General features: G+C 36.3%; 1 protein-coding gene, 1 long non-coding RNA gene and 1 pseudogene across 7 annotated transcripts; 1 reads left to right on the top strand and 2 right to left on the bottom strand.

Annotated features, from left to right (window-relative positions):
* Nucleotides 1–162: 162 nt before the first annotated feature.
* LOC100787295 (uncharacterized) lies at nucleotides 163–15,030 on the bottom strand (annotated as a pseudogene).
* Nucleotides 4,993–5,252, top strand: LOC121173603 (uncharacterized). The gene is made up of 2 exons (XR_005888763.1): nucleotides 4,993–5,055; nucleotides 5,153–5,252. It is a non-coding gene; the product is annotated as an uncharacterized lncRNA (long non-coding RNA).
* Nucleotides 15,031–16,369: 1,339 nt separating the features above from the next.
* Nucleotides 16,370–21,355, bottom strand: LOC100786215 (uncharacterized). Of its 6 annotated transcripts, none has more exons than XM_014768327.2 (8): nucleotides 21,198–21,347; nucleotides 20,895–20,951; nucleotides 19,934–20,312; nucleotides 19,148–19,299; nucleotides 18,486–18,581; nucleotides 17,530–17,798; nucleotides 17,080–17,300; nucleotides 16,370–16,851 (listed from the first exon to the last, which is right to left on the bottom strand). In XM_014768327.2, the coding sequence occupies exons 3-8, from the start codon at nucleotides 20,285–20,287 to the stop codon at nucleotides 16,477–16,479; spliced, it is 1,467 nt and encodes a 488-aa protein (XP_014623813.1). In that variant the 5' UTR covers nucleotides 20,288–20,312; nucleotides 20,895–20,951; nucleotides 21,198–21,347; the 3' UTR covers nucleotides 16,370–16,476. The 6 variants fall into 6 exon arrangements, with proteins under 6 accessions (XP_014623813.1, XP_040865791.1, XP_014623812.1 ...); XM_041009857.1 differs by having other exon boundaries at nucleotides 17,530–17,786; XM_014768326.3 differs by lacking the exon at nucleotides 20,895–20,951 and having other exon boundaries at nucleotides 21,198–21,355.
* Nucleotides 21,356–22,842: the final 1,487 nt, after the last annotated feature.

Raw genomic sequence — 22,842 nt, 5'->3', positions numbered from 1 at the left:
TTGTTAAAAGTGCTTATCATGATATCTCACACTAAATTAAGAGCAATGATATGTCAACATCATTTCACTTTATAAACACTCTATCAATATATATATATATATATATATATATATATATATATATATATATATATATATATATATATATATAGTTTTTTTTCTTCTTATATTTTCTCTCTTTCTATCTTACTTCTTATCACTCATCATTCCTGTACTTCTCACCCACCATTTCCCCCAAATTAATTAATCTCACTAGAGGGATTCTCCCATTGAACAAGTTCCTTGATTGCTTCTTCAATTTCCATCGTCCCCCGTATACATGCACACAAGGAGAATCCCACCGCACTCAAACTAAGAACAACTTGGCTCTTCATTTCCTTCTCACCTTCATCACCATATAAGTTATCAACAACAATTCTCGACAGTTGGAGAAAAGAGCCAATTGTTTGTTCAATTCCATCTTCACCTAAACCCGAAACCATGCAAGTATTATTACCCCCATTTGACTTTCCTGCTTCGAGATCACAAGAGTTGTTATTCTTCTCAACCTCTTTAGCAACAAAGTTCGTACTAGAAATCTCCGCAAGACTTTTGATTGAAGAGCAAATCAACTCCTTAAAGCGTCCAACTTCACCATCTAGCATCTTCACATCCTCTTTCTCACAAGCTCCACATCGTTGGAATTCTTGTTGGAGGAACTTCAACGCTAGTTCTCCAAACCACATGAGATCCACCACTCTTGATAATGACCCCAAAACTTATTATAACAAACACTATCAAATGGTAGAAACCAAAAGTTAGGTTCCACTTCTGCTTCCACAACAAATTTCCTAAGCTCCTTAACTTGCATTTTCAACTTCCTTTGGTTGTCTTCCAAATCGGTTTTGCCAGCAACAAGTAGACTCAACGACCCAATGGACTCACCAAGTGTGGCCAAGCATTGCGAGAGTTCCATTTCGGCTCACGTCGAGGCTATTTTGGGCAAGAAAATAAGATCCACGAAAATAGAACATGTGAGCCCAATAAAGGTTTCAATGATTCTGGCTAAAGCAAATTCACTCGGTGGCCCAAAATTTTTGGGAGTTGCTACGTGCACCCAGCATTATTGCTGGGGCACCCAGCAAACAGTGAAGTGGCGAAACTGCCCTTCAGCAATTATTCTTCCGGAAGAAGGTTCTTCCGGAAAGTTTCCGGAAATAATTTTTCCGGAAAGTTTCCGGAAGAATCTTCTTCCGGAAGAATAATTTGTGTCTTCCGGAAATACTCACAGACAATTTCCGGAAGAACGTCATCCGGAATGTTTCCGGAAGAAGCTTCTTCCGGAAGAATTCCATTGTCTTCCGGAAGAAGCTTCTTCCGGAAGTCTTCCGGAAGTTAGTTTTTTTTTAATGCGTATGTAATGACGATTTTGCCCTTGTGTAAATTTCTTTAAATTAACGTCTTCAGGCTGTGTTTTACTGCGCTTTCTTTGTTTCTTCTTCCGTTTGCTTTGTTTCTTCTTCCGTTTGCTTTGTTTCTTCTTCCGTTTGCTGTTGTTTCGGTGGTGGTCCCTTCAGCAGTCTGTTGGTGGTCCCGTGAAGTGAAGTATTTGAAGATTTGGTGGTCCTGTGTTCCGTATTTGAAGTTTTATTAGTGGCTGTTGTTCCTATTTTGTCGGAGGTACGCGTTTATTTCGTTTTCCGGTTAGCTTTTAGAGAAGAAAAACAGTAAAAAATGTATCCGGAAGAAATTTTAGGCACAGAAGGAGGAAGGTCCGGAATGACCACTTCCGGATGAAGGTCTTCCGGAAGCACTTCTTCCGGAATTGGCCTTCGTAACTTCCGGAAGACCTTCTTCCGGAATGTTAAATTATTACTAATTTATTTTAATTTCTGTTTTATAATTTTTTTAATTTCTGTTTTATATATATTTCTGTTAGTTAATAATGAATTATTGGTTTAATTAGGTATAATGATATATATTGTGGATTATAATTTTTTTTGTTTTATAATGGTATATATATATATATATATTTCTGTTTTATAATTTTTTTTTATTTCTGGTTTATATATGTTGTGGATTATTGATTTAATTAGGTATAATGGTATAATATTAAATGATTTAGGTAACTTAAATGTATAATGGTACAAAAATGTTTTATTAGTTGTTTATTATAGTGATAAGTTTAGTTTAAGTAAATAATGTAGTTATAAATTTAGAATATAGTGATAATTTTAATATAGTCGTGTATGATGCATATGTCCTATTAATATGTTTGTTATTTAAGGTGTAGTAAATTTTTGGATGTGGTTATATGATAATTTGAATGTACTTGTGTATGATGCATATGTCCTTAAGATGGACGAAGATCAATGGAGGTATGACTTTGCGATGTCACAAGAAGTTCATATGGATTATGATTATGATAATCAAGAAGAATGTGGAGTGAATGAACGACATGTCGATTGTTCAAATGCTTTTAATACATCTCAGGTAATCATAGATAATTTGAGTCATTGGTTGAATTGATGGTTTGTACGAAAATTAATGTGTTAGGGTTGCGTTGTAGGTATTCGCTACTCGAGATGATGTTTTGCAATGGGCTCGAACAGTTGCCCATGAAAATGGATTTGTTGCAGTGATTATGAGATCTGACACAGAGACCGGTAGCAGAGGAAGAAGTTCATTTGTGTTAATTGGGTGTGAAAGGAGTGGTACGTACAAGTGTAGAAATAAAGAATTCGTTAGAAAAGACACCGGGAGTAGGAAATGTGGTTGTCCCTTCAGGCTTCGTGGGAAACCAGTGCGTGGAGGGGAAGGTTGGATGGTGAAGTTGATCTGTGGGATTCATAATCATGAATTGGCGAAGTCCTTAGTTGGACATCCATACGCCGGGCGATTGACTAAGGAAGAAAAGAAAATTATTGCTGATATGACAAAGTCGATGGTGAAACCGAAAAACATCTTGCTAACGTTGAAGGAACACAATGCCGACAGTTACACCACGATAAAGCAAATTTACAATGCAAGAAGTGCATATCGTTCTTCAATAAGAGGAGCTGATACCGAAATGCAGCATCTGATGAAGCTTCTCGAACGTGATCAATACATTCATTGGCATAGATTGAAGGATGAAGTTGTGGTGCGTGATCTGTTTTGGTGTCACCCAGATGCAGTAAAGTTATGCAATGCATGTCATCTAGTGTTTTTTATAGACAGTACCTACAAAACAAACAGGTACAGACTCCCACTACTTGACTTTGTTGGAGTGACACCAACGGCGATGACATTCTCTGCTGGGTTTACATATCTGGAGGCTGAGCGTGTTAATAATATTGTATGGGCTTTGGAACGATTTCGAGGCCTATTTTTAAGACACGATCGCCTCCCTCTTGTTATTGTCACTGACAGAGACCTAGCACTGATGAATGCAGTGAAAACTGTGTTTCCCGAGTCTACTAATTTGTTGTGCAGGTTTCATATCGATAAGAATGTGAAGGCGAAGTGCAAATCTTTAATCGGGGAAAAAAATGCGTGGGACTATGTAATGGATAACTGGGGTACTTTGGTTGATTGTCTGTCCGAATATGAGTTCCATGAGTCATATCAGAAGTTTCAAGTTGCTTGTTCGCCTTGGCCGATGTTCGTTGACTATGTTAACGACACATGGATTATCCCCCACAAGGAAAAATTTATTACAGCATGGACGAATAAGGTCATGCACCTAGGCAACACAACAACAAACAGGTATTAACAACTGATTTTATTTGTTAGTAACGATTAATATTAAATGGTATTTAATTGTTGTATATTTTCATGTTTGTTGTGTATTTTAAATGTAGGGTTGAATCAGCTCATTGGGCTCTCAAAAGAGTACTACAAAATAGCGTTGGAGACCTATGTAGTGTTTGGGATGCCATGAACAACATGATCACGCTGCAACACGTCGAAATTAAAGCATCCTTTGAAACCAGTACGCATGTGGTTGGCCATGTATATAAAAAAACCTTATACAAGAGGCTTCTTGGGATGGTTTCGAGGGATGCTTTAAATCAGATTGCTTCTGAGATTGACCGTCTACGTTATCTCGGCAACAATCTCTCTTCTTGTGGTTGTGTGATGAGAAGCACGCACGGGCTTCCTTGTGCATGTGAGCTTTCTAGGTATACTGCTAGCAGCATCCCATTGGAGTCAGTCCATCTTTTTTGGAGGAGACTTTGCTTTTCAGACCAAGGGTTATGTGAGACGGAAGTCACCATCAAGGAAGAAATAGAGGTCATATCTAAAAGGTTTGATGAACTTGATGTGGCTGGCAAAGTAAATCTGAAGAGTAAACTTCGAGAAATCGCATACCCTGATCATAACTCTATGTGCCCTCCTCCATCAAAGGTGAACACTAAAGGTGCACCGAAGAAACCGATGAAAAGAAGTCAAACATCCACAAAGCGTGATCCGTCTTACTGGGAGTATGTTGATGCTTTTCATTCTGTTCAAAGCAGCAACTCTCCAGTGAAACGAAGTGCATCATGTTCTCAACCGCGTCAGCCAACAAGGATCATCCCGATGTTGGATCAATTTGCGTCATTCTTTCAAGGTTTCATTCGTGACGTTGTGGATGTGAAAGCGGACGGTAACTGTGGATATCGGTCCATTGGCGCTTTATTAGGTATGGGGGAAGATTCGTGGCCGTTAGTGCGTAATGAATTGCTTAAAGAACTTGGCAGGTGGTCGCATGAGTACATGAACCTCTTCGGTGGCACAGAGAGATTTGAACAATTAAAGTTGTCCCTACTTGTTGATGGATTTTCAAAGGTATGTTTTTAGGTTAATTTTTTTTAATAACAATGTTTAAATTACTTACATGTGTATGTTTGGTTCATTCAGGTTAGTGTGGACAAGTGGATGGATATAACAGACATGGGATATGTGATTGCTTCACGGTATAACGTAATCCTTGTATCGTTGTCCCAACAACAAAGCATGACATTTTTCCCTCTTAGAAGTCAACCACCACCTGACTCTTCTGGCCACCGCATCATATGTGTCGGTCACGTGTTTGGAAATCATTTTGTTCAGGTACATTGAATATAGTTAGTGTAACAATTATGCAATGACTTCGCTTGTTCGTTTGGCACGGTCAGCGCATGATATAATGTTTGTTCATGTACAACAGGTTTATTTGAAAGACCATTGTCCGTTGCCGCCCCCAGCGCTGTTGTGGTCAACCAATTGTTATTCTCAGGCAAAGCAATGGGCAATTCCATATATTAGTAGAATGCAGGAATACACAAGCTTGATGTCATTCAAAACACACTATGTAGACCTAAATGAAGACTAAACATTCATTGTTTATTTATTTGTATTCATTATGCGATATAATTCGTTGTAACCCGTCACTAACCAATTAATATTATCAACTACTCGTTTGGTTAAGCAAGGAAATTGTTGGTCCAACAAAAATCATTTACGCGTACAGCATACATCATTGTCATAATTGACAACACATAATGACATGCATGCGTGTTACAGTTTGAGCGTGACAACACATTGGTTGACTTCAGTACACATTTTGAAACTAGCAGTCGCTCAACAACACATTGGTTGACTTGACTACACATTAGCGACAACACATTGGTTGACTTGACTACACATTTACGCGTGTCTATTTTTTTGTAAACAAAGTTAAACAAAGGCTCGGTCACAACCATCTATATATATGGCAGACTAGGCTACTAAATCACACATTATCTTGCTTTCAAATAATCTCCCAACTGATACACAAACTATGGCATTTCTAGGAGAAACTAGCAGTCAGACGATTGTCAACTCAAGGTTGGCTTTCATTTATCCAAATGGATCGATTATTCACAATGATACTGGGGTTTACTTCCAAACTTCAACTCCGGTGCCCATTCGAGTACCAAATAGGTGTGATTTTGCAAGCCTAAAAACCAGAATACACAATACCCTTCAGCTATCCGACAAACAATTTTTGGATGAAATTCACTACCGGAAGCCATTCACCGATACAGGTAACCAAATTCGCTTTGAGTGTATCAAATTGATAAATGATGACGATGTCAACACAATGTTAATGTGTAATGATCAATTTTCTTGTGTTGGTCCGATTGAGTTATTATGCACCGTTGGAAGAACACCAGATGGAATAATAAACTTACTTGAACGCACTATGCCTCGTATTCATGACGCGATCCTGTATTACAACGGCAAATGGAACATGCCACCGCAGAACAAATTTTTTGGTTGCGCGTTCACAGGAAAAAATCCTAAGAAATTTCAAATTCCTTCAACATGTACCATCGATGAACTGAAGAATTTAATCAAGCAAGTTGCACCTAAAGGGATCCCCCCTCTTGGAATTCACGAATCACAAACGGTAAGACGATTGTTTTTTCGCCAACCAGCTCGGTTTGAGTATTCAGATACGGTTATAAAATATGAAATAAATGAGCTGATCACCAACGAAGAACTGCTGAAGGTGTTAGTACAATCTAACTACTGGAAAAAATATGGACCAATAGAAATTTTAGCTGTCTTTACTAAATATGTTGAAGACGAGGTCAGTGGGACGTCGCTAAACAACTGAATGTCATGTTTAATTTTTTGTTTTTTTGTTGATGTAACCTTTATATGTTTACGGCGTGTTTAATTCCCATAATAAAGTTGAATGCGTTGTTTCAGTGGTCCAAAAATTTAATTGTTAAAAGGGTTCATTTCGTAGTTTTTTGGATTTTGAGACTTTGTTTTGACGTGTTAGTTGACGGAACTGGGGAACGGGACTATTTTTTTTGGATTCTTTGACGTCCAAACATGAGAAATGGCCGCCCTCCATTGTCTCAGGGCACAGGCACACCCACGCAAAAAAATCCCAAACATGGGTACTTGAACATGGAAAAAGGGTTCATTTCCTATTTTTTTGGATTTTGAGGCTTTGTTTTGACGTGTTAGTTGACGGAACTGGGGAACAGGACTATTTTTTTTGGATTCTTTGATGTCCAAACATGAGAAATGGCCGCCCTCCATTGTCTCAGGGCACAGGCACACCCACGCAAAAAAATCCCAAACATGGGTACTTGAACATGGAAAAAGGGTTCATTTCCTATTTTTTTCGATTTTGAGGCTTTGTTTTGACGTGTTAGTTGACGGAACTGGGGAACGGGACTATTTTTTTTGGATTCTTTGACGTCCAAACATGAGAAATGGCCGCCCTCCATTGTCTCAGGGCACAGGCACACCCACGCAAAAAAATCCCAAACATGGGTACTTGAACATGGAAAAAGGGTTCATTTCCTATTTTTTTCGATTTTGAGGCTTTGTTTTGACGTGTTAGTTGACGGAACTGGGGAACGGGACTATTTTTTTTGGATTCTTTGACGTCCAAACATGAGAAATGGCCGCCCTCCATTGTCTCAGGGCACAGGCACACCCACGCAAAAAAATCCCAAACATGGGTACTTGAACATGGAAAAAGGGTTCATTTCCTATTTTTTTCGATTTTGAGGCTTTGTTTTGACGTGTTAGTTGACGGAACTGGGGAACGGGACTATTTTTTTTGGATTCTTTGACGTCCAAACATGAGAAATGGCCGCCCTCCATTGTCTCAGGGCACAGGCACACCCACGCAAAAAAATCCCAAACATGGGTACTTGAACATGGAAAAAGGGTTCATTTCCTATTTTTTTCGATTTTGAGGCTTTGTTTTGACGTGTTAGTTGACGGAACTGGGGAACAGGACTATTTTTTTTGGATTCTTTGACGTCCAAACATGAGAAATGGCCGCCCTCCATTGTCTCAGGGCACAGGCACACCCACGCAAAAAAATCCCAAACATGGGTACTTGAACATGGAAAAAGGGTTCACTTATGAATTATTAATCATTTTAAAAACTTTTATTTTTTATGTAATTCTTACAAACAAAACTCATGATTCTAGGTTCCCTTTTTTAAAAATAAATTTAAAACAACCGTAAACTTCGCTTAAGGACCACAAACAATCGGAATAACAAACTATATTATAAAATAATAAACTGTGCAAAACACGCCAACTATATTAAACAAAAACTGTAATAATTACAAATATTCATGTCAACTACAACACAACAATATAAATACAATGATCAATGGTCCGTGCGACGTCTCTGACGAGCCCTGACCGTCCCATCAGCACTGGGTCCCCCTCTCGCGATCGTCAGGCAGTCCTGCATAATGTCATATAACTCTGTGCCTGCAGTGACTATCCTAAGGTTGAGCACACGCTCCAACCTCTGTGCAATCGCCTCATATCCCTCGTAATCATCCTGTCAAAGTCAGTAAAAACATTTATTATGAAATTCAAAATAAACAACAACTCATAAAACATTAAACGCGCAAATAATCTTACCACATATGGAGGGGGGTCAAATGCCACTGGAACCTGGGGGCTGGGCGGCTGTATGTAGTCCTCAGGGTCTGCAGCTGGTGCATCCCTCTGCTGGTCAGCTGCCTGGGTCGGTGTCATGAAAGGGTGAGATATGCGGAAAAACCACTCAATGTAATCCGCAGATACCTGCCCAGGCACTAAACAAGGCTGACCCGCAGGTAGTAAGTGATCCGCAAACTCCATCCACCTGTCATCTATCTGCTCCTGTGACAATCGTGCACTAACAGGCGGCGGAGGGATGCTCTGGATGTAACCGAACTGGCGTACCACCCTCTCCGGTCGAACTGCGACGATCATAGGACCCCATCTGAGCTGACCCTGGAACGATGAAATCTCCTGAAACGCCCTAACACCCCGATGCTCCGTGTACGGCAACCAGGACACATCTGTGACGGTCAAACCATCACAACGTGCCCTGTAGGGTGCTCCTGTGATGCCCTTCATGTGCGCCTTCGACGTCAACCACCGGGAAGCACGTGGGGACGTCTCCTGGTATGTGTCGTCAGTCACGCACTGATGCACACTAGGGAAGTGCTCATAGATCCAGCACTACACAATAATTGAGGTTAACATAACATAAAAACATGTTTAAATCATAATCGAACCTAACATATTAATAAACACAAAATTTACCTGAAATAGCGTCAAGTACCCCGCAAGCTGTCGGGTGGTGGTCCTACAAGCCTCATCTAACTGGTCGTACATATGAACCAGTGCGGCAACCCCCCAAGCGTAACCACCACTATGAGCGAGGTCCCGGAAAGCGTCAAGGTGGACCACATGCACGTATGTTGCACTCTTATTAGCAAAAAGAGTGCAACCGACAAGGTGCAGCAAATAAGCGCGAGCTGCGACAATCCACCGCCGGGCCTGACATCTGGTCTCATAAATGTCACGAACCCATCCTAATCGTACATATGCTCCACGTGTGAGCGCTGTCTCGGCTCTGGCCTCCTCCGCAGACACTTCCAGCAACTCCGTGAGCAAGAATCTGGCCTCCTCCGTAGAAAGAGCGTGGAAACTGTGCAAGGCGCCAGTGATGGGCAAATGTAGAATGGACGACACATCATCCAATGTGATCGTCAGCTCTCCTACTGGAAGGTGGAACGTGCTAGTCTCACTGTGCCACCTCTCCACAAATGCGGATATAAGTCCAGGATCGCCAGTAATAACTGAACAATCTATCAGTGGACTTAATCCTGTGGCAGCCACCAGGCCTTCAATCTCAGGCACTGGCCTCCCAATCAGTGTCAGCTTCCTCCCATGTGACACTAACTTCAAATCAGGACGTTCCTGATTTGAAGTACAAATTATACAATTATTAAAAAAAAATTAATCATAAACAAATAAATAAACAATGACAAATAATTAACAAATTAAAATACCTGTCCACTCCACACGGCATGTGCAACATGCTCGGCAAATGATGTGAACACTGACGGGTCACGTGGACCACCAGGGAATCCCTCTGCAGCATCATCACCATCTGACCCCTCACCACTATCAGCACCCTGTGCGTCCGCACGCATCTCAGGTGCCTCCATAGGCTGCTCAGGGACATCATCAGTCATGTCAGCGACGTCCTCAGCCATATCACGTCCCTCCGTAGTCATCTGATGAACGCGTAGCCTACGGGCTGAGGCAGTAGGCCTACGCCTCTCGGGAACATCGCCAGCATCCTCGTCAGCAGCTCTATCTCTGCCTACAACTCTACCTATGGCACGACCTAAACCTCGTGTTCTGGCCATGATCTGTAAATCATGTCGAACACGTATTTTTTTCGGTCAAAATATACACAATTTTCTTTATAAAAAATCAACTTTATTTATAAACAAATAAGACTAACTTAAATCAAATTATTTTCACACATACACGACCTAATTTTAAAAAAAAAATTAAACAACTTCATTTATATAAAAAAAAACAACTAATGTAAAATAAAATTATTAATAAACATGCACAACTTAATTTTTTTTAAAAAAAATTAAACAACTTCATTTATAAAAAAAAAAACACAACTAATATAAAAATAATTCATTACTAAACATCCACAACTTAATTTTTTTTAAAAAATAAACAACTTCATTTATAAAAAAAAACACAACTAAATTACTTAGTAAACATCAACAAGTTAATTTTTTTTTAAAAAAAATAAACAACTTCATTTATAAAAGCAAAACACAACTAATATAAAAATAATTCATTACTAAACATCCACAACTTAATTTTTAAAAAAAATTAAACAACTAATGTAAAAAAAAAATTATTTAGTAAACATCCACAATTTTTTTAGTAAATAAAATACTTCATTTATAATAAAATAAACTAATTAATTATAAAAATAGACAACTTCATTTTTAAAGAAAAAACACTAATTTAAAAAAAAACAATAAACAAAAACAAACACAACTACTTTTATAAAAAAAAATTAATTTACAAATTAATATTTAGTAAAAATACACAATTTAAATTATAAAAAAAATATGACATCAAAAACCCAAACTTCATTTTTCATAAAATCTAAAAAACAAAATAACCAAAATAAATAAAATAGTTCATTTAAAAAAAACAAAACAATTTCTGTTTAAAAAAAATTTTAAAAAAAAACACAAAAAAAAAAAACAAAAAAACCACTTCCGGAAGAAGTGGTTCTTCTGGAAACACTCCGGAAGAAGGGTTCTTCCGGAAAGGTCTTCCGGAACTTTAAAACTTCTTCCGGAAGTGTGCGTCTTCCGGAATTCTTCCGGATGAACCACTTCTTCCGGAAAGTTCCCGGAAAACGTTTTCCGGAAGTCTTCCGGAAGAAGTGTTCTTCCGGAAGACGTTTGGTTACTTCCGGAAGAACACTTCTTCCGGAAACTTTCCGGAAAACGTTCTTCCGGAACTTCCGGAAGAACCCCTAACGGGTCTTCCGGAAGTCTCCGCCGTCAGCCTCTGTTCCCCATTTTTTCCGGCGTCCTCTCCTCTCGTTTTCTACCGTCCTCTCCTCTCGTTTTCTACCCTAAAGTTACTATCCTAAGGTAACTATCCTAAGGTTCCACTGCTACAAGCTATAACAATGTTGTATCAAAGGGGAGTTAGGGAGACTAACCTCGTTCGCGGAGAAGAAGAAGACGACGTTCGCGCTTGCCTTGCCGGAGAAGAAGAAGCAGTTCGCGGAGAAGAAGAAGCAGTTCGCGGAAGGAATGAGCAGCAAAAAAGTTTCTTCCGAAGAGGGGGGGGGCTTTTTATAATTTTTTATTAAAGGGCAAAATTGTCCATTCATAAAAGTTGCTGGGTGCACCAGCAATATTGCTGGGTGCACCTAGCATCTCCCAAATTTTTCCTACCAAGAATTAGAATGGCCCCAATAACCAGCAGGCCCATACATTTTACTTCGCTGAAGGAAGCTCGCGAAGATGAACCAAGGAAGTAGAGACAAGAATCTAATGGGCAAGAATCTCTCAAATACGAAGCAACCCAAAACGCCATACACAGATCCAAACACGGTTCCTTGGGCCTTAACATTTGCTGCTCTAAATGTGGCTTGGGTGTTGCTAGGTGCACCTAGCATTTTGCTTGTGCACCCAGCATTGAAAGAAAATTTTAAAAATGTCCTTAAGCGATTAAAAAATCTGTAAGTTTTTTTAAATTTATTAATAAATGAAAATTTTTAATAGTAAATTTTATTTATTTATTAAAAAAACATACGGAGTAGCTAATCTGTATGAATTATATCAAAATTAATTATCACAAAATTTATTATTTAAATTTACATGCGCATTAAATATACATTAAAAATTTTAGTGTTATATATAACAATACTATTTATTTTATAACATAATTGATCTATTAGTTTAGTTAGTTAGAGTGTCGTGCTAATAACGCGAAAGTTACAGGTTTAACTCCTACTTGAGTCATTAATTTTAAATTAATTCGTAAAACATATTTTTTTAAAAAAAACTTATGGATTGGGCTCTGTATAAGGCATACAAATTAGCCAATCCATATCCCTTTTATGGAAGAGTAAAATGGGAAAATGACGCAATTTTTGGGTGTAGTAGTAATTTTGCTGGGTGCACATAGCAATGCCCATTTGGCTTCCCTTCCCGAAACATAGCTCACGGCCACTGGAACCCCAGCCCAGAACCCATTTTCTTTGCTGTACACTAAGCCCATGAACGCTGAAAGGCCCAAAGAGAGAGAGAATTTAATTGCTGGCATAAGATTTGTATTTCTTAACGTTGCTATCAAATTAGCCCACTTTTCTTTGGGAGAATTTCCATTTTTCCTAACGGGTAGGTCTTGAGCACAAGTTGGAGGTTCGGTCAATCATTTCTTGTGGGGGAGTTTGGCGCAAAATAAGAAGAAGAAAATGGGTAAATCTTGGTGAGTTGTTGGAATGGTATGAAGGGATTGGAGAAAGTGGGTTATGGTTTTTGCATTGGATTCGGGAACAGTTAGTGAACCGCCACGTAAGCTTTGTTTAGCTTGTTTTATGGTTAAGGTAACATGCTCCTCGAGGCTGTTAAGAACATGTTTAAGGTCTTGGTCGAGAATATTGCTCATTGGGAATGAATTGGTGCAACTTAAAGCCAACTCCATGCCTCTCAGATTGGTATCTACCTCTTGAAGTCTTTCTATTAGGCTTAAGCAATTTGGTCTGAAAGTTTTAATTGGAAGTCTCTCCCAATTGCATGCCCTCCTGTGCAAAAAAGAAAAGAAAATATGATTGTAATTATTAAAACAGGATTGTGGCTAATGAAAAAAAAAACTTATATATGGAGATGCATTAATTGCTTTCATGATATGAGATTTTGAGCTTACTTTGTAGCGCATGATGATAGAAAGGAGCATGGTTCGCTTAGTTACTAAAGACTTGGCATGAGACATTAATCCGACCGCGGTTGTCTTGTCCTCCCCGCATATCACTTTTACAAGAAGCTTCAATCTCTTCAAGATATTTTTTGTTAATTGCTTGTAGCTTTGATTCATCTGTACTAATTACCAAACAAAATTTAGATCGTAGAAATATTTATAAAACACACACACACACATTATATATACCTCAACTTAATTACTTGCTACATATCCCTTTTTATATATCTCTACTTTTCATTTTTCTTCTATTTCTCTCCTCTTTCTACCTCCATTTTTACCCAAAAATAGGGGGGTGTATGTCCCTGTTAAATTAATTGTCATTCCTGCACCCTGTTACCCAGTTGACAGCGAGGAATCGCAATTACTACGTACACCACCTGTGTATTATGTAAGGCTAGTTAATAATAGTGGATGATGATGTGAAGATTCCACTTAAATGCAAAACGTTTCGATCATATATAAGGAATTTTCAAAGTTTTTCTATTCTAATAGGATTGGGTTCCCATAAGAATTTTTGCTGTTTGATGAGTAACTTTTTAAACAAATTTTCCCGCGAAAATCACCTTAGATGAAATGCATATCCATAAAGTTATAAAATAATAATTTCCTAAAATAATTTAATAGTGAAAGTATATACCTAAATGGATTTTCTTTCTATCTCTTTTCCTTCCACTCGCACACCCCAAAAATGGGGATGTAGGTTTAACATTTTCCATTAACTATCATGTGTTTCTTAATATGGTTCTTTCTCTTTGTTTTTTGTGGCGTGTATACACCCGAAAAAGGTCGCACAAAATATTATACCAATCAATAAAGTCAGTATTGTCATTCATATGTTTCATCCGAAATTGCCTTTAAGAGGCCAAAATATTAAATGTTGACGTGATTTTTAGAGCTCAAACTAAGGTTTAATTAGTATAATAGTTCATTGCTTTCAAGGTAAACAAATTCAAATCATGTTAAGTATGTAACATGAGTCGAGCGAGTCTAACTCAACTCAGTTAAGTAAAGTGCATGAATTGTTGTGATTTTTTTTTATATCGTTTTTAATTCTCACGGATAAATAAAAAATGCATAAATGATGTAGTTTCTAAATTCTAATCCAAACTAATTCACATAACATGCAGATGAACTCAAGATTTGATTACCTGGGAGGAAGCAAGACGCGGATATGGAAGCAACAGCGCAAAAACGCAAGCGAAAACACCTAAGGCGGTGCTAGCAGCCAAGCTTATAGGGTGCATGATAGGATCAGTGCGAACACCATTTGCATAAGCCACGACGTACACGAGCATATCTGACCCAATGATATGCGTTTAGCTATCAAATTCGTGCTCTGAGGCCAGGGAAGAACCACCACAAACGCGGCGAGCGCCACCGCCGCAGCGGTGGTGGCTTTAGAGAGCCGCCCTGGTCCGACAGCCCACAAGCTCAAGATGGCGGGGCCTATGATCTGAAGGGTGGCATAGACACGGAAGGCGTCTCCCACTATGGTAACGCTAGGGCTGTTCGGAACGCAGATGAGAGGCACTCTCGCCACAAATGGAGGCATATTCATGATGATGAGTGCTTTTAGTTTTGTTTAATTATATTACCTTTTCCTTATGATGCTGAATTGATAAGAAGTACTTGAGTGGTGTAGCAGGCATGGTATAGTATAACAAAAAGAGATTATTCTGTTTTACATTATTAACACTAAAAAAAAGTAAGTAGAAGAGCAGAGTATATATATTTTGCACACTGTTCAGCTCGAGAGAGAAAGAGACATGATGAAATTAGTATGAATGTCTCTTCATGTCTTCTACTTAAGTCTAAACAGTGCAGCTGCAGAGAAAGTGTTGAGGACCCACGCACCATCTTTATTGGGGTGGATGACGCTGCCAAAATTTATTTAGGTCAAGAAAGGTTTTAGTTTCTTGAAAACTTAGGATATGCAGCCCATCAATGTAAGAAAGTACTGCACCTTTGTCTATACGTTATAAAATACATACAAGTAGTTCTCTCCAACTTCAGTGGCCTACGTACTTTTCAGAGTCTTCATTAGTCTAAATTTATTTTCTATTGTTTTTTTTAATTAATTCCTGGTCTTCAGGCTTTCCACTTGCCCGTGGATCCAGTCAACAAAAGTGGTGAAGAAAATCTAACAAACAAATTAATGTATCTAAAAAAAATCTAACAGCCCCAAATAAAAACAGCGATAATTAATACTTGCTACACACAAACAAATGATATATAGCCACATATGGAAAGTTTTACAGGTGTTTTCCAGATTCCTAATCAGAAATATCGATATTTGTGAAGTACTTCTCATCCCTAATAAAAAAAATTATAATACCAAAAAAATACAAAAAACTTACCGCTATCGTGGTCCGGTGTTGATTTTAGAAAGAGTATCATTGAATATTATTGAATGTATAAAACCAGGAGCGCCATCCCTTCCCTAAATTTTATCCAAAAAATAAACAAAATTGAATGTATAATAACAACTCCATAAAGTTAGACGGAAAGATTTACGGCATGTTAGTAAATAACTTGATTACATTCTTATTTATAAACTCTAACTAAATAAGAATTTATTTATAAGGTTGAAAATAAACTTATACTAAAAATGAACTAAAAAAAACCCAAATGATTAAGCAAAGTAAAGATTGAATTGTTCGAATAATACTCGAATTTGATCTTTGACAAAAATAATTACTAATCAGATTTTACTTATCTACCGACTAAATTTCAAACTAGTTAATATTGTTTTTCCTTAATGAACCAAAGAGTTAAGATAAAAAAAAATATAAATGGAAAAAACTTAATTTTGATAAGTTCTTTTGATAAAGCTTCCTAAAATAAGCAGTAACAAATTTATAAATTTCTTCAACGATTTTTATAAGTCCAAACATAAATAACATTAACATCTCAACCCAGATTTTCTAAGCTGTTTTCTTGATGCTAATTTCAATGTATTGTAGAGGGTTAAGCAATATAATAGTCATAAGCAATTTTCGGCAGTAAGGTAGAATATTGACGTGATTTTATTTTATTTGTTACAAGACTATAAAATTGAAAAGATAACTAGATATTTTTTATCTGAAGAATCTACAATAATATGTTGTGTTATTGTATGGAATTGGATTATGCCGCCCACAAGAAAGATTTACTCGTCAGGGGATACAAACTAAATTTGACGTGTCTTGATTATCAGAGCTAGTGAAGATTGCTGGGATCAAATACTAAAGCACCAAGAGCTATAAAAACCCAAAACATAAGAATACCTACTATAGCAGTTCTTAACAACTGGTCATAATTAGCATATAAGTTGCCTTCTAATTCATTGGAAGGATGCAATGTTGGAGAATCCTCATTGTCATTGTCTCTGTCAGTGGTGTCCTCCAACCCATCTCTCCTGCTGGTCCCAGTTGCATAAGTTTGCAGCATATTCCCATGGTCAATGTTGGAGCATTTCATGCAAGTACAGCAGCCTCCAAGATATGAAGGCAGTTTTGGCAGATAGTCAGAAAGAACTTTCTGATACATCTCCCCTTCTATTTTCAACTTGTTTCTCGTAGCAGGCTCCAAAGTCTGACACAGATGCACGGATTAGTTTGTTCAGTAAAGCGCATATTACGTTATAGATCTACTACTTTGGTTATTATTATCTAGGTTGGTGTGTTCCACTGAAAAATTAAATTGCATTAATCAAACAATTTGTTTGATACCCCTACATGTTTCATGATAACCAACCCGATGCACCTTCTCTTGCCACTTTCTTAGTCATTTTAGGCTGAATAAGCTGAAAGGATAACTTACCTGAATAAAAGTCTGGGAAATAACAAGAACATTGGCCGGCAGTCGAATGACAAACATGCAACCAAGACAATTAGGAAAGTGGTCTTGCAGAAGAGAAGAACAAGATCTGATTATTTGCATGGGAATCCTCACTGGTGGCAACCCTTCACAGTCCACCAACACTGTAATTTGTGGGTTGCCTGCATCAACCAAGTGCAAGACGCCATATTCTACCTGTGATACTGAAATAACGATCACCAAATGTCATAAAACTATAGAACAAAAAGTTATACGTCAAGCAAACAAAACTGACTGATGCTCTGTAGAGGGAGTAAGAAATGAAAGAGGGAAAAAAATAATTTTCTCAACTCAAAATAAAGCAAAATCTAATAACTTATCTATTTTGGTAATAAGCAAACATGAGAAAATAACAAGAAAAAGAAGTGCTGAATTTGCAAAAGAATAACTTACTGACTGCCTGAGCAAATCGAGGTCTATCTCCAGATGTCAATGTACTGCAGGCTAACCCAAGCCTTACGATTAGGCAAGGTCTGTGCCCCACATCAGACCCATGCCAGAACACCATTTTGGACCACATTTTCAGCTCTTCTTCTGAGAGAATTCTGTAAGTCTCTCGCCATCGTATGGTCTTCTTTATTGAGGTAAGGAAGCATGAAAAATCATTATTAGAAGCGGCATAAAATCTGCTAAGCTCGTCATCATTGATTCTGCATAAAAGCCTACTAAATCACAGTCTGTTGCAACAGGAGAAACCAAGAAATATGCAGTAAATATGCTATTGCTAACTGCAGAGATAATTCCTGGCCCTGATTTTAGTATCTAACACAAAATGTAGAATAAAAAGTCAGAAGTATTGCTTAGTGTTTCAAAAAGTTGTTCATACAAACAAATACGAATATACGTGTCCACCATATAGGTTAAACATAAGTTAGAATTTTTTTTTTGTAAAAAAAGGGGTAGTGAATTGGAAGAAGAGATCAGGAGTCTAGTTGGTAGAATCATTTTGATTCACATGATTTAGGATTTTTACAAGAAACAAATGGCATAATGATACTAATCAATTATATATAGTTGGGTTCTCTAGTAGTCAAATACTATACTGTTACATGAGTTTAAAACTGGATAATAGGTGATGTGATAAATTCAAATTTTACTCAAAACCTCAGCAAATCCAACTCCATAAGAGACAAAATGCAATTGCCAACAAATTATTAATGTTGTGTTTTTCATTTCTGCTAACAGAAAAAAGTTGTAAGTCTACATCATCAACAAAAAGACTTAACTGCATGAATATCCAGTAAATTTGGGAGTGTCACATCATGATATTCTTTTGGAATGGCACAATTTGGAAGTATCACATCATGTTTTGGATTCTATATGGTGAATGCACAGAAAACGTAAAATACCTTTCTGGTAAACTAAGCCCTTGATTTTCAAGCTCTTGAATGAGTAGAGTCAACCACTTCTCAGATTCTAAAATTTTAGGATCTGTCAAACACTTGCTACAAAATGCAAGAAAAATGTAAGAAGCTTGAAAGTAGAGCTTAAAAATCAAGATAGTAAAACCCCACAATTAATCTCAAGTTTTCACTGGAAGATTCAGTCATAAATGCACCATTAATTTTGGGTTTTATATTTATCACATCACATTGCATATATGATATATGGAAAGACCAAGATTAATTTGGACTTGGTCGTTCACATTCTTGGTCCAACAAATATCAATATCCTACATTACTTTCAGAGAAACACAAGAGACCTCTAGCAAGAGGTAAACCTAGTTATGAAGATAAAAATCCAAATCTTTAACTTGAGGTTGATATTTTTACTGAATACAAAAGAAATCACAGAATTTACAGTGCAATGAACTGGGTAAATCACCAAGGTTGAAACAAGATTTCCGACCACAAAAGAAATCAAAAGGAATTTTATTTACAAACTCTAAAATCCTGCAAACTGCATCAATGAAGTTTACATTTTCTACTTTTCCGAGGTTGAAAGAAGTAGTCTAATGTTGCTATTAAAGCTCACAATAGAGATTAGCATGAGGAATCGGAGCATTATATACCCTGTATTCAAATCAACCTGTAAAGGAGATAATTCTGAGTATGCTACTGCATCTTGTGAATCAGTACTACAATCTGACTTTCCATCACTACATTTTGATAGATCAGAAAACAACGTTGCAATTGAAAGGGCTAGCAACGGTCTTGATAGGACCTGACAGCAGAGAGATTTATTAGCTATCTTCTCTCATGAGTAACTAAATTAGTACATTTAGAAAACATAAAGAACATAGCACAAACATCAACGAGAGAAGTCTTCATTCAATTTAGTTCTCAACCAAAATGGTAAGAGGGGGCAGGGGAAGTATCATATAGTATTCCTCAATATTATTCACGCATCAAAATCTTCAATATCTTCCTTCACTTCTTTGGCACCTTTCCCTTTTCTCTCTCTCCATTCTTCTTGTGAAAGAAAAGTGTAAGCGCATTGTAACTTGTAAGAGATTGTGATTAACATAGCTATATCTTACATATTCTCGATGCCCAAGGATAAATGAGACAGCTGCTTTATTTTCTTTTTTAAAAAAAATAGGAGTCAATGCCTAAAACTTCACAATGATGTTCCCAAATAACTCATTTTTTGGATCAGTTTGGTACATATATCCTGAGATACAGGGGATCAAATTTGATATACTAGATCAATATGAAAAATTCATTCTTAAATTTTTCAATGGTGATACTAAACTGACAATAATTGAAAATAATTTACTGAAAATATTGTGCTTTCTCCATTAAAATGTTATTAAAATATATTTTAGATGAAAAGTTCACAAATTCATATAACAAACCTGCATGCTGTCAACCAAATTCTTGAAGGGTTCCCACCTCTGAATCCATTTAAAAGGTGGGTAACATAGGATTTGTAGAGCCTGAAGGCCTCGCCATATACATGGGCATCTGCTCTTGGAGAACCTCCTTATGATCTCTAAAGCAGCAACTTTAAGTAAAAAAAATGTGATACCACCCACATCTCTAATTCCAAAGCGGCCACGGACCAGTGAAATGAGATGTCCATGGTTTCTCTGTACAAAACTTTTAGGAAGAGATGCAATTAGCAGATTTTTGTATGCTTTATTCTCAGTCACGACACTGCCTCGTTTTGGGATCTTGCTCAAGTCAGAATAATCCACCATGTCTCCCATGTAAACTGGTGGCAGTCAAGTTTCTCTGGTACAACAAAAGTATCTTTTCAAATACAAGAATCAATATCTAAGGAAAATGTCGGCAAAAAGCAGTGTACATGTATCAAAGATGAATATAATCTAAATATACTGGGTTTGAAGCACACATCATGGCTGTGGGAAGTAACTAAATAACAACTTGAACATTAATAATAGTTGGCAAAGAGCAAGGAGAGAAATTTGTAAAACAGCAAATACTTAAACACGATGACGGTTGGTGTTTATAGCATGATTTTATGTTCAAAGTAGCTTATAATGAAAATCTTGAGGAGAGAGGCTTTTTGAAAGAAACGATTCCTTCATAAAATTTAAGCAAATACAAAGTACAAACACATGCCAAGTGTACTTGAAATAGGAATGTCACTTCTATTTAGTTAGAGCACTATGTACAACAAGTACAGTGCACCATCGTATTATACTAGAAGTACATTCTACTATCCTCATAACTAAACAGGACATCTAACAGCACAAGAAAAAGAAAGTTTAAGCAAAAAAGAAATCAACAGTGCGCATATAATGGTTAATTTTAAAAAATCTGTAATGCAACACATAACCCTCCAAAACGAACCGTGCAAAATTTGAGGTAGATATGAACCATCATCTTTTGAAATTAAAATGTCACGACCTGATGCAGGAACCAGAGAACCTTAAATAAACCTTCAGCTGTTAAAACTTAAAAGGCCACAATGATGCCAAATTGTTATGAAATTCAAACAAAATTGACATTAAAATGCCGAAAGAAGTAATTCGAATATATATCCAGCACTTTCCGAAACAATTTTCAGAGATTCAAACTCCACAGAGACAAAGTCCAGTTAATTTATACGAATAAAATTAAACAGGTATGAAATTAGTTGCAAAAAAACTTGACCTGAAATAGGATTGCAACGGTTTGCAAGTTGAGCGCATCCCCGATTATGGATCGTCGCTGAAAGTCAATGAAGCGGCGCGAATCAGTTCAGTGGTTTAGAAATGGAGGGACTTCATTCATTGTCTACCATAGCATCGCCCTCAACCATATTTATGTATTTTCACTTTAATTTTTAATGAGAAAATTTTACTTACCAGTATTTTTTAAAAAAAAGGTTTAAGGTTAACAAATTGTTCCTTCAGAAAAGAAAGGGTTAACAAATAGGCAATTAATGATGGATTTACTACCATGTATAAAAAATAATAACAGAGATATATATTAAAAAATTACAATATAAAAAGTTGTAGATTATAAACTTATCAAGACACGATTTATTAAACAAGTACTATACCATAAAATCAATAGTCTAAATTGACTAAAAAACTAATAAAAATAAATTACATAATGTAATATTGTTGTATTGAGGATATGAATTGCTTGTATTTTGGATTTGAATAATATATAAAATTCAAATTAACTAATGTAGAAGTCAAAAAAGAATAACGAACAATATAAATTAACGAAAATTATATTTATATCACTGGATAATTAGTTTAACAATAAATTAAAACCAAATAAATAAATGTATCATTATAGGTTTTTTTTAGTAAATTATATTTGTACTTCTTGTGTTTTTTTATTACACTTGATGTTCTCTTTTTTGTCCCTAAAAAAAATTTCTTAATTACTCAACTCACATGTATATGTTAATCACATGATTTTTAATGAAAAATTATGTTTAAAATATATTCATCTTCTTTTTTGTACTCACACACCCATGTGTTTTTTTTTTTTAAATTGCACTTGATATTTCTCTTTTTTTTCATCCTACAAAAAATTTCTTAATTTTTTAGTTCACATTACACCCAAACGTTCTCCCTCCTTGACACCGTTTAATAATTTAAGAAAAAGTAAGCACATGTTGATCACATAACTTCTAATGAAAATTTATGTCTAAAATATTATCATCTTTTTTCTATTAACTCCATAAAAGAAATGACATCATTTTCAATCTGACATATTTATTTTTTATGGCAAGATGTTTGATATAATGTCTCAATCAAAAGTTGCATCTTCTTCAAGTGTTAGCAACAATGAAGTAAAAGTAAAATGTTTAAAAAAAATTATTATTGTCTTAAGAAAGATCCATTTACATGATCAATTATTAATTTATTTATTGAATATTTAACATAAATGTTAGGACAATTTCATAATTAAGTTAAAACAATATCCTAATTAGGTGCAAAAGAGTGGTAAAAGATAAGCAATTTATGACAAACAATATCCTAATTAAGTTAAAACAGTCATGCCTAAGCTAATCCACACATTCAATGGTAATTTATCACTAATAATTTAAATAAATTACATTTATCCCATAAAATAAACAATGCAAAAATAGATAATTTAATAAATAAGATCAATTTAGAATATGAATCAAACATTTTTCATGATAATAGACATAAAGAATTAATTTATTAAACTTACAAGTTTGGATTTATACAAAATAATATTTAAATATGAACATAATATCTTCGTGGAAAATAAACAAATAAATAAAACACCAGCATTATCCATGGTAACGGGTATTTTCACTACCCGTTTCAAG

This window comes from Glycine max, chromosome 15, assembly GCF_000004515.6.
Source record: "Glycine max cultivar Williams 82 chromosome 15, Glycine_max_v4.0, whole genome shotgun sequence".
Taxonomy (NCBI): Eukaryota; Viridiplantae; Streptophyta; class Magnoliopsida; order Fabales; family Fabaceae; genus Glycine; species Glycine max.
The sequence above is the reverse complement of the archived record's forward strand: the minus strand, read 5'-3'. Positions and strand labels throughout refer to the sequence as shown.